This window comes from Sorex araneus, chromosome X, assembly GCF_027595985.1.
Source record: "Sorex araneus isolate mSorAra2 chromosome X, mSorAra2.pri, whole genome shotgun sequence".
In the NCBI taxonomy this organism is placed as follows: Eukaryota; Metazoa; Chordata; class Mammalia; order Eulipotyphla; family Soricidae; genus Sorex; species Sorex araneus.
Window position 1 is genome coordinate 142384558 of NC_073313.1, and position 13240 is coordinate 142397797.

General features: G+C 40.6%; 1 protein-coding gene and 1 pseudogene across 1 annotated transcript in view; both read right to left on the reverse strand.

Moving 5' to 3' along the window:
* Positions 1 to 13240, reverse strand: part of KIF4A (kinesin family member 4A) — a 173626-nt gene that overhangs the window by 40984 nt on the left and 119402 nt on the right. Inside the window, exons 18-19 of the mRNA XM_055121514.1 lie at positions 12975 to 13058; positions 12183 to 12296 (exon numbers count right to left, since the gene is read on the reverse strand). Coding sequence (XP_054977489.1) covers positions 12183 to 12296; positions 12975 to 13058 — 198 coding nt within the window. The remainder of the gene's footprint in view (positions 1 to 12182; positions 12297 to 12974; positions 13059 to 13240) is intronic.
* LOC105943263 (tRNA pseudouridine(38/39) synthase-like) lies at positions 4593 to 6542 on the reverse strand (annotated as a pseudogene).

A 13240-nucleotide genomic window follows, 5' to 3' on the forward strand; every position in this document is an offset into this window, starting at 1 on the left:
GGGACCATATGGGATGCTGGGAATCAAACCAGGGTCGGCCATGTGCAAGGCAAATGCCCTACCTGCCGTGCTATCGTTCCAGCCCTGAAACTGAAATATTAAGAGTAAATTAAAACTAAAATAGAAAGAGCTAATGAAGATGAGATTGGAGATTACTTGAGGATTAACTATTAATTAATTGGAGGTTTATAATCTGAGTACTTTTTAATGGTAAAATATACATATCATGATATTTACCATTTGAACTTTTTCTGAGAATGACTGGTCATTCTCAGAAATAAGTCAGAATAAGGGAATAAAGGAGAAAAGATACAACAGAAATGAATATAGATGACATTAATATCATATTTGGAGATATTAGAAATATGAATAACTTCATGTCAATATATTTGACAACTTTGATAAAATTAGCAAGCTTTTGGAAACAAATCTATTGCCAATAGTCAGAGAAAAAGAAACCTTATACCCGAACAGCTCTATGGTACTTAATAAATGGAACTTTAGGAACAATGAACAAAAACCCTTTCAGAGACAGATGACTTGTGAATTGTGTCAAACTCTTTTTTGGGAGCTGGGGGATGGGAAATATTCAGCTGCTGCTCAGGGCTTGCTCCTGGATCTATGACCAGGGGTAATTTCTAGTGGAGCTTCTGGGATCATATGAGGTGCCAGAATTTGAGCCTGGGTTGGTTGTGTGCAAGGTAAACACCCTACTTGCTGTATTATCTCTCTGGTCCTGTGCCAAACTTTTAAGGAAGAAACCTGCAGGGGAAAATGCGGAAGCAGCCTGGTGGTGCCTTCAGGCTTCCTGATACCCTGAAATTGCTGCTGTGCCTATGGCCAGATCCCAACAACTTGGGACAATGTTTACCAAGAAATTAAATGGCCAAGTTAGGTATGTGAGAGCCACACCCACAAACCACCTCCAGCTCAGCAATACAAGCTCATTTATTGACCTTATTTCAGAGAACCATAGATAAACCTCAAAAGAGATCAAAAGTCACAGTTAATCTCATACCCACACATGGCTGAATAGACTGGAGTAAATCAGAGGGGGATAAGTTGGCCTGGTGGCCTGCACAAGCAGAGCCCCCAGCAGCCGGTTGCTTCCACAATCCAAAATTGCCACCATATCTCCAGCCTAATTCCACCATCTCAGGAAAGACCTTATCAAAATATAATTGGCTGAAAATTTGGGTGTGCGGTTTTGTGACTGAAATCTCCAGGCTTTCATGGAGTTGGAGTGGGTTACCTCCCCACACTTTCCAATACACATGGAAGCACTGGCAGTCACCCCCATGAACCAACTCCAGCACAATCCTGTAAGCTCTACTGCCAGCCTTGCTTCAGAGACCCCTAAATAAATCTCAAAAGAGGTTAAAAGCTGCAGAAAAGCTTGGACCCGTCCATGGCTGAACAGACCAGGGTAAATTGGAGGGGGGCAGGTTGGCTTGTGCCTGCCCAAGCAGAGCTGCCAGCAGCCACTTGCTTCCACAATCCAAAATCGCCACCACCACCCCCTCCTGACTCCACCATTTCAGGATGGACCTCACCAAAATATAATTTGCTGAAAATTTTGTAATGTGGATCTTAATGCACCAACAGCCTGACCCAGAGATACAGCAGCAAGTTCCAGAAGACAACCCAGCACTGAAGATCTCTCAGGGCCCCATACTGAGCCAATTTCACCGGGGCACCCCAGATGGAGCTGGTATGCTCACCCCACCTACTCCAGATGGAATCCTGGTAGCCAAGAGCTTCCACAAGCAAAGCCCAGGTATGTGGGTTCCAGGACTGAATCTCCAGGCCGCATAACTGCAGAGGACCTGGGCTATTCCCTCCCCAGATCCCCGCCTGCCCAGCAGACTGGCTGTCATGCTCACAATTTACCTCCGGGTGCCATCTTAGCGCACCAACTGCCCTGACCCAGAGACATAGCAGCGAGTCCCGGAAGACACCACAGCACCGGATATCTCTCCGGGCCCCATACCGGACCAATTTCACTGGGGAACCCCAGACGGAGCAGGTACAGTCTCCCTGCCAACTCCAGATGGAATTCCGGTGACCAAGAAATTCCACAAGCAAGGCCCAGGTATGTGGGTTCTAGGACTGAATCTCCAGGTTGCATAGTGGCAGAGGACCTGGGCTGATCCTCCCCAGGTCCCGGCCTGCCCAGCAGACTGGCTGTCATGCCCACAATTTGCCTCCAGGTGCCATCTTAGTGCACCAACAGCCCTGGCTCAGATATTCCCAATTGAATCCCAAAATAGTTTAGTGCCATACAAAGATGTCTCTGGAACCCAACCACATACAATCTAGAAATTTACATTTACAATTGCGGTCCTGAGAGCTCTCATGATATTCAAAATGAGCAATGGAAAATAAATTATCTAGCGTCTGTCCCTGGCAGGTAGCATTAAATGGTGGTGGGAAATCTCGAGCAAAGCATAATGCCCCAAATTAGAGAAAATTTGGGTAATTGTCTGCCATAGAGGCAGGGTGAGGACTGGGATGTGGGTGGTGGAAAATGTGCACTGGTGGAGGGATGGGTGTTCCATCATTGTATGGCTGAATCTCAAACATGAAAGCTTTGTAACTCTATCTCACGGTGATACAATTAAAAAAAAAGTAATGTGGAGTTCATACCCAATTCAATCAACTTAATCAATAGTTGAACAAATAGCAGTACTCCTACATTATTTTTAAAAAAAAAACGAATCAGTATTCTGTGAAATTCTATTATATTCTTCCAGATAATTGAAGAGGAATAACTAATTTTGAACTCATAAGAGGCCAATATTATCTTAGTAAAAAAATCAGACAAAATGTAGTAACAAAATAGTACATCAATAGCTTTCATAATCACACATACAAAGATTTTACACAGAATGTTAACGTTAGCAAAATTTTACATTTTTATATTGTTGATTTCAACAATACATAAAAATGTTACTTCATAACCAGTGGAGTGTATTAATGGAATGTAAGGTTGATTTCACATCTGAAAAATAAAGTAATTCACTATAAAATAACATAATATGAGACTAACACCCAAGAACAGTAGAGACAAGGGCCAGGAAAATTGCTCCATGGTTGGAAACCTGCCTCATGAGCTGGGGGAGAAGGCAGCTAGGATAGAGAAGGGATCACTAAATCAATGATAATTGGAGGGGTCGCTCAGGATGGGAGTTGTGTGGTTAAAGTAGATAAGGGACCAAATATGATGGCCTCTCAGTATATGTAATGCAAATTATAATGCCCAAAAGTAGAGAAAAAAAATAGAGAAAAAAGTAGAGAGAAAGAGGGAAATTATCTGCCATAGAGGCAGGGGGAAGGTGGGATGGGGTAGGCTACTACACTGGTAGTAGAAAATATACACTGGAGGAGGGATGTGTGTTTGATCATTGTATGACTGAATCTCAAACATGAAAGCTTTGTAACTGTATCTCACTGAGATTCAATTAAAAAAGTAATTCACCAAGTCAACAGAGATAAAAGAAGCTGACAAGATTTATATGTACCCAGAGAGAAAACTTACAAGTTAAGAATAGATAAGAATTTCCACAACCTGATTAATGGAATTCATTTTATAAAACAATTCCTATAGCTAATACCACACGTTGATACTGAAAGAGTGATCAGAAAAAGCAAAATTTAGACTATCACTACTCCTACTTAACATCATCCTGAAGGTCCTTGTCAATTCAAGAAAATGACCTACAAATTGATTAGCAAGGAAGAGATAAAACTATACTTACAGATCCTACGGCTATGTAACAATTAGACTAACAAAGTAATAATAGAAAAACTAATTTAAAAAGTTATTGTGAAAGGAGGGACCAGGACAATAGAATGGGGAGAAGTGTTTACTTCCTCCTGTGGTCACTGTAAATGTTCACCAAAACTTGGATCAGTACACAGAAAATGACCTGAAACTCTAACAAGCAGAACATATAAAGCATGGGACCAACGGACAACATCCAGAAGGACTAGAGACAGAAAAATGAGCTCACCAAACAAACCCTACCATGGAAAAAAAGCTGTAATCAGGAAGAGATTCTAAAGTGTTCTCCAAGTACTTGCTACCTCAAATCCTTGGTAAATACCTAGACCTGCTAAAACATATTCTCCTAGCACCGCCCCGGCAGCTGTGGAATACCAGATATAATCAAGATGGAGAAACTCTCCCACACCAGTGGATCAGAACAATTGCCTAGAAAGCATCATAATTCAACATATCTCTGCAAACCACCTGAAAAAGACTTTAAAGAAATAGATCTGTGCCAGAGAGAAAGTGTAATAGGTTGGAGGACATGCTTTGCATGCTAGAAGTCCTGGTTTAGCATCTGGCATGGTCCTTTAGCACTGCTAACAGTAAGCTGCAACCACATTGCTGGGAGCAGACCCTGAAGTTAGTCAGGTGACACCTCCCCCCAAAAAACAGACAACAAAGTGACAACTCTAATGATGCTGACTGAAATGAAATTCCTGGAAGAGAACTTGACAGAAAATGGGTGATAGAAAGTTTGACAAAAGTTCAAACAAGAAATCACAGACCTAAAGATGAACTGTTTAGCTCACAATTAGAAGGCTCAACAGCAGAAAGGAGGAAACTGAAAATGGAATCAGTAAGTATAGAGATAAAGCAGTGGAAATTAGCCAAAGAGTTTATCAAGAAAAATCAAAGAATTAAAAACAACGAAGAAAACCTTGGTAAATGGGACAAGGATAAGAGAAAGAGCATGTGCAATATAGAGGTTTCAGTAGAAGAAAAAGGGGACAAAAGCATTTTTTTTTGCTTTTGGGTCACACTCGGCAATGCACAGGGTTTACTCTTGGCTCATGCACTCAGGAATTACTCCTGGCAGTGCTCAGATGACAATATGTGATGCTGGGAATCGAACCTGGGTCAGCCGTGTGCAAGCCAAACGCCCTACCCGCTGTGCCATCACTCCAGCCCAGGGGGGCAGCGTTCTTATTGGAAAAAATAGTAGTCAAGAGCATTACCAAGCTGAGAAATGAGTTAGATACCCAGACCGAAGAAGATCAAAGGATTCCAAACAAATACACTAGGGCAGTGAGATAGCTCAAGTAGTAGAGCATTTGCCTAGTATGTGTAAGTCCTGGGTTTGATTCCCAGGACAAGGCAGGCTGAGTACTACATGCTATGGTCTTTATAAAATATGAGCAAATAAAATAAAACCAAAGAGATACGCATAAAAACCATACTATAATTGAACCAGTAAAAGTCAATATAAAGATAGAATGGCAGAGCTAGAGACATAGTAGAGAGGTAGGGTACTAGCCTCGCACAAAGGCAACCCAGGTTTAATCCCTGGCACTTTATATAATCCCTTGAGCCCCACAAGGAATATTCTCCATTTTAACCTCACCATCGGTCTTTGGTTTGTCCTACAGGATACTGCAACTGACTCCAATGCTTGGAGCATAATATATAATGTGTGAGTTTTAACAGCATGATTGGCCCATAGTTGTTGTAGGTGAGTAACAATGAACTCCTGAACCTCCTGGTCATAGGTCCACTTGATGTTTTGAAGCTTACAGTCACAAGAGTAGAGGAAATTCTACAGCCATACTGTATTAAGGTTTCAGGAGATTTTTTACTATGCTCAGCAGCTCATCAATAATATCTGGCTTACCCAATCCTTAGCCAATCAGAAATAGAATAGCTATCAGCAGGCTTGATGACAGACGAATGATTGGCCAACCACTTGAAACTGACATAACTGGAAAGGTTCTTGCCTTGCCTCATCACCCAGGCTGTGGTCTAGTAGTTGAACTTGAGCAGACAGAATAGTCCTCTGAAAATTAATCACTCCATTGGCTACATCAATTTACGTAAGTTCCTAAAATCATGTGTATCAAAATACTTCTGAGCAACATAATTCATAGTTCCAATGTCTAAATCAACACGTGGGGGGAAAAATAGTGGTCAGTCCACTCAAGGCAGCTGAACCTAGCATTGAAGCTCAGTTCTAAAGAGGCCCAGGCCAGTACCCGGATGCCAGGAGGGAGCACCCAGTTGAGAATGCGGGCATAACATCCTTTAGCAGCATCACTGACTTCACCTTTCAAATTAAAAGTCTCTGAATCCCTGCTCCATGAAAAATGAGAATGAAGTTCAAGAGAAATCACCTGTCCAAAAGTATTGACAACTTTATCCTTCCACACAGGTGATAGTTGGAGGTCTTTCTACTCGTCAAGGCTTGGTTAGAACCTCAAACAATTTCTCTTCAATGGTATTGTTTGCATTTTCCTGACTGGCAAAGGCTTGGTATCTCCAGCCCAGAGAGGTGATCTTCAGGGCTATATGCCTTCCACCGTGAGCACTAAAATCAAATGCACACTTGGTTTTCCCAGTTCCTGATGAACTTTCTCTAACTTTTGAGTGTTTGCTGTGGGCTTGTTCTCTTTTAAGTCTTTCTACCTCCTGCTCTAGTTCTTGTATTCTCTTTTGGAATTTCTCAAGTGCAGATTTTGTCTATGTCATTTTCAGCCATAGTAAGACAACTATAGGGATAAAGCAGTTACAGAGATCTACCCCCAAAACTAACCCATGTTTTCTCTTCCAGGAGGTCCGACAACATAGGGGGAGCAATGGAGGAACTCTGAGACACAAAGGACAAAAATAGGCAAGTATGGATCTTTTGGTTGGAGGCGCAGCTTTCCACCAGTTTCTGTGCTATGCTAAGCATTCACTTATCATGTGAGCCAGAAATCTAACTCCTAGATATTTCCCCAAAGAGATTATTACACAGAAATCCGAATGATTATTTTTATACAAGTTACATGTATAATACAAAAACCATGTTTTTTTAAAGAAATTTGTATTTGAAAAATTTTATAGTAGTTTTATAAATAAGTTTTTAATGTACCTACTTATTTAATTTTGTTTTTTGAGCCATACCTGGCTGTGCTCAGGGATCACTCTTATTTCTCTCTTCACGGTCCATGCCTGGCAGTGCTTGGAGGATTATTATGTGATGTGAGGATCCGAAACATGGTTATGGTTAAGCCACATCCTAGGCAAGCACCTTAACCTTTGTAATAGCTCTCTGGCCCAAGGATTGCAGTTGTGATTATACAGCTATATGAATTGTCAAAACCAACAGGACTGTATATTTTATAAAAGGGTTAAATTTCATTGCATGTCAGTTATGCTTTATTAAAATTAACTGGAAAAGTGTCATTTGCTAGAGTAACAGGGTAAAACAACATATATGGCCCTATCAATGGGATATAAGAATCTGGTAGTTCTGGGGCCACACCCAGTGGTGCTCCAGAACCACTTTGGGCATGTTGCTCAGAGTTTGCTCTGGGTGGCATTCCGGGGACAATGCGGTGCCAAAGATCAAATCTGAGCCTCCCACATGCAAAAGAAGAATAATACTAGTCATTTGAGTTATCACCCCAGCCCTAGATTCTTTTCCTTTTTGTCTTCGGGCCACACCTGTCAGAGCTTACTCCTAGCTATGCACTCCGGGATCACTTCTGCAAGGCTCGGGGGATCATATAAGGGTGAAGAGTGCCAGGGATCAAACAAAGTTTTGCTACATGCAAAACAAGCACCCTGTCCACTGTACTACTGCTCTGGTCCCAAAAGTTTTGGGAAGGAAAGAAAAAACCTTTTCATTTCATCAAACAAATCAAGAAGAATTTAACTTGGCATATGAAAAATCTTTAGGGGTAATATAATTAATGTGAAAACTGATGCTTTCTCCCTGTATAAGAAACAAAAGCAAGGATGCCCTCCATCATCTATTTTATTCAATAATTTTCTGAGCATTCTAGAAAATACAAAGGCAGTCAAAATTATTTAAAACAAGTGTACAGGGGCATGGGGATGCAGCTCAGTGGTAGAGCATCTGCTCTGCCCTGAGCCTGAGCCCAGCACAGCCTCACATTGCTTGGTTAGATCCCAAGCACCATTCACTGCTATTGTGACCCCCGTGCACTGCAAACAAGCGTGTATGAACATTGTAAAAAAGTGTATGACTCAAATGCACAAGGACTGCAACCAAAGACCTGAGCCCTGGCACCATGACAAGTTGGTGATCCCTGTACATGTATCAAGGATAACAATAACAAATAGGGAGAGGCATAAGGAGAAAATTATCCCTCACCTTAGATAACAACATTGAATGACTAGAAGATAATAAGGAATTTATTCAAAAGTTAAAAGAATCAGCAAGTATGTTCAAACAGTTGGAATAGAAATAAAACAAAAGCATTCCTAAATGTAAAATACCTACATAATAAGAATCAAAACACTCAGAGAAATTAAAGAATTAAACAGAGAAATATACTGCTCCAAAAGATCAAGTTTCTCTAAAAAGCTTCTGCACCACAAAAAATACAGTGACCAGAATACAAAGACAATCTACAGAATGGGAAAGGATATTTACCCAATACCCATCAGATAAGGGGTTGATATCAAGGGTATATAAAGCACTGGTTGAACTCTACAAGAAGAAAACATCCAACCCCATCAGAAAATGGGGCGAAGAAATAAACAGAAACTTTCCCAAGGAAGAGATACGAATGGCCAAAAGGCACATGAAAAAAGTGTTCTACATCACTAATCATCAGAGAGATGCAGATCAAAACAACCATGAGATACCACCTCACACCACAGAGGCTAGCACACATCCAAAAGAACAAAAACAACCGCTGTTGGAGAGGCTGTGGGGAGAAAGGGACCCTTCTACATTGCTGGTGGGAATGCCGACTGGTTCAGCCCTTTTGGAAAACAATATGGATGATTCTCAAAAAATTAGAAATTGAGCTCCCATTTGACCTAGCAATACCACTCCTGGGAATATATCCCAGAGAAGCAAAAAGTATAGTTGAAATGACATCTGCACTTATATGTTCATCGCAGCACTATATACAATAGCCAGAATCTGGAAAAAACCCGAGTGCCCGAGAACAGATGACTGGTTGAAGAAACTTTGGTACATCTATACAATGGAATACTATGCAGCTGTTAGAAAAAATGAGGTCATGAACTTTGCATATAAGTGGATCAGCATGGAAAGTATCATGTTAAGTGAAATGAGTCAGAAAGAGAGAGACAGACATAGAGGGATTGCACTCATCTGTGGAATATAGAATAACAGAGTAGGAGACTAACACCCAAGAATAGTAGACATAAGTACCAGGAGGTTGACTCCATGGCTTGGAAGCTGGCTTCACATTCTGGGCAGAGGGCAGCTCAGATAGAGAAGGGAACACCAAGTAAAATGTGGTCAGAGGCCATGTGGGGGAAGGGTGATGCGTGCTGAATATAGACTAGAGACTGAACACAATGGCCACTCAACACCTTTATTGCAAACCACAACACCTAATTAGAGAGAGAGAACAAAAGTGGCAGGATGGGGTGGGGGCAGAAAGGATTGGGGGGGTGGGAGGGATGCTGGCTTTATTTGTGGTGGAGAATGGGCTATGTTGAAGGGATGGGTTCTCGAACTTTATATGAGGGAAACATGAGCATAAAAATGTATAAATCTGTAACTATACCCTCACGGTGATTTACTAATTAAAAAATAAATTTAAAAAAGATCAAGTTTCAATTATTGCTAGGATAAAAATATCCTCAAATTTACCTGCAAATCTTAGGCAGTTCCTATCAAATTCACAGGTTTACATAGATACTCACAGGTTGATTCTAAAATTTATAAGAAAAAGTAAGGAACAAGTTGATGGAAAAAATGTTTGAAAAAGAATAGCAATTTTGAAGGACTTCTAATACCTGACTCCAGGACTTCTTATAAAGTTAGCATAGTCAAAACCTTTTGGTATTGTTCTAATTAGAGATTTAGATCAATAAAATAGAATATGGAAATCAGAACTTTAGACACTTGATTTTGGGAAAGGTGCTAAGGCAAAATGAACCATAGACGTAAATATAAATCCTAAATCTTTTTAACTTCAAGAATAAAACTTAGGGAGAAATCTTGGTGACAATGGGCTTAAAAGATTTCTTAAATTCCTTCGGTGTTGGAGTGATAGTATAGTGGGTAGGGCGTTTGCCTTGCATGTAGCCAACCCAGGTTCGATTCCCAGCATCCCACATTGTCCCCTGAGCACCTCCAGGAGTAATTCCTAAGCGCATGAGTCAGGAGTAACCCCTGTGCATAGCCAGGTGTGACTCAAAAAGCAAAATAAATAAATAAATTAATTAATAACACTAGGGGATGGGAGTGATAGTATATTGGGTAGAGTGCTTGCCGCACATGTGGTTGACCCAGGCTTAATCCCTGGCACCCTGAGTCCCTGATCCCTGAGGGGCATAGTAAGGAGTAAGCGCTGAGCACCACCAGATATGTACCCCCTTTAAAAAAAAAGAAGCCCCCCAAAATCCACATTTATGTATTGAATAGAATCAAAGTTTTCAAAAATTGTTCTTCAGGAGAGCCTATTACCAAATTAAAATTCTGAAGAAAATATTTATGAAATATGTAATCCTTTATCAAATATACCCAGAATATAAAAAAGAAATCTAAATAAAAAATTAAGATAAAAAGACAAATCAATAAACTGGGGAAAAGATTTAACAAATATTGGGCTGGAGCAATAGTACAGAGAGTAGGGTGTTTGCCTTCCAGGTAGCCGACCCAGGTTGGATCCCCAGCATCCCATATGGTCCTCCAAGCACTGCCTGGAGTAATTCCTGAGTGCAGAGCCAGGAGTAACCCCTGAGCATCACTGAGTATGACCAAAAAGCAAAAAACAAACAAACAAATAAAACAGACTTAACAAATATCCAAGAAGACACCACATATGGCCACCGAAGATCCAGCAGTTACCCCTGAGAAAAGAACTAGGATAAAACCCTGAGTACTGCTGTTGTGACTAAAATCCTAAAAAAAAGTAAAAGTGGATAAACTGAAGTTGATGTCCTTATTAAGAAGGTTTTGGGGCAAGGAGAGTTGTCCTAGTCTAATATTGATCTTTGGCCCAGTTTCACGACCTTTCACCTTCTTTTTGCACAGTGAGGGATCAAATATGATACCCCACCTTTTATGTTTTCAGGGCACATCTGGCAATGATCAGGATATATTCCTGGCTCTGTACTTAGAGATCTATATATGGTACTTGGAATTGACTAGCAAATTGAATTTGCTAATTGAAGGCAAGCCCTTCAATTCCTGTACTTTCTATGATCCTATTTTTCATAAAATTGTAGAAAATAAAAGAGGTATAAAATAATAGAATGCAGATTAATGGTTAGTCAAAGTTGGGGGATAGACTAAACATGGGAAGGGATAGATTAAAAGGGGGTACAAAGGAAATTTTAGTCCTGATGGACAATGAGGGTACCTTGAGTGGTAATGGTAAATGTGACAAAACTTCTTAAATTGTACATATTCAAGTATGTAGAAATTATTTTATATTATCATACCTCAATAGCACTATTAAAAACAAACAGAGGGCTAGAGAGATGATACTGGGTAAAGGTGCATGCCTTGACTCTACTGAATCCTGGTTGATCCCCTGCACCACATGGTCCCCTGAGCATCATCTATCCCTGGGTCCTAGCATTCAACCCTTGGACTAGTTGGTGGAGAATTGCTGGGAGTGGCTCTTAGACTCCCTGAGCAGCACATGGAACACACTCCACTCAGTAATAAAATGTTTTTAAAGCACACTTAAACATAAACAGTGTTTGTAGGAGAGATATCTCAATGGGCTATCTTAATGTACATGTAAGAGACACAGGCTCTATCCCTGGCATCACTTGGTGCCCCCAAGCACTTCCAGATGCAGCCCCAAACCCAACCAGCCAAACAGAAAAATATAAATAGAACCTCAATGAAGACAGAGATAGGAGGGAATTCTCTCACACTTTAACAATCATTCAAAGACATATTTTTGTTTGGTTTTGGGGCCACACCCAGCTGTGCCCAGGGCTTACTCCTGGTAGTGCTCAGGGTATACTATGCAGTGCTGAGGACAGAATGCAGGTTGGCTGTATGCAAGGTAAGTACCTTACCTTCTGTACCATTGCTCTGGCCCTCAAAGATATTCTTATCTTTAGGAAATAGACAATTCAAAAGTCAAATTTCATATTCTGTAGTGTTTACTTCCAAATGAAAGAAAATTATTTCCCCAGTATACCCAATGAACCCAAGAGAAGTTGCAGTTCAAACTGTCCATACCTTTACTCGAGCTGCAGTGCTTTCTGTCCCACGGCTCTGAGTCTCTTTGCGTTTATCTGCTACCTCCTGTTGTTTTTGGAGAGCATCCCTAAGACGCTTGTTGGCTGCGGCTGCCTAAATAAAACAGTTCATATTAATGCATTATTTAATGGTAGACAGAACATTCTATTCCTGCATATTTGCAAAGAAAAAGTTTAATTGGTTGGAATTCCTATAGGAACTGAGTTTGGAAATCCCCATGCAAATAATACTGGTGAAAAATTACTGCTTTCTGGAGCCCAGAAGCAAAAAAAATTACTGCTTTAGAGTCTAGGGTAGTTAAACATTTTAAGGAAATTCTGAGGAAAAAAGCTATCCAGAAATGTCACTTATCAATATTACTCTGAATTTATTTTTGGGTCACACCCGGAGAAACTCAGGGGTTACTCCTGGCTTTGCACTCAGGAATCACTCCTGACAGTGCTTCGTGGAACATCAGGGATGCTGGGAATCGAACCTGGGTTGGCTGCATGCAAGGCAAACGTGCTACCCGCTGTGCTATTGCTCCAGACTCCAATATTACTCTGAATTTTTTGGGGAAAGAATAAAACCCCATTTGAAAAACTATCTTTATTTGAACAGTACCATTTCATACATTTTAAATCTGCTGATAATTCACGACATATAAAATAGGCTCAAAACTTAGGAATCACTGGTCAAGATTCTTATCCCTGATTCCTCAGGACACTGGCTAATTTAAGGGATACTACATCAGTATCTAAACACTTGGCCCAACAGATCAAAATTCCTTACCTCCTCAGTTTTACGTCTGAGCACATTAGACTGTTTCTGGAAGTTTCTTTCAAGTTTGAGCAGTTCATATTGCCTCTTACGATCCTGAGAAGAAAAAAGTCAGACTTTTGTTTGTGTTATTTTGGCTGGGCTACTCTTGATTATGTCACATCATATGTGATGTGCAAGACTGAATCAGGATTGCCTGCATGCAAGGATAAGTGCCTAGATTCATATACTATCTCTCTGGTCCTTGTTGTAGCATTATTTATAGCAACTAAAATATA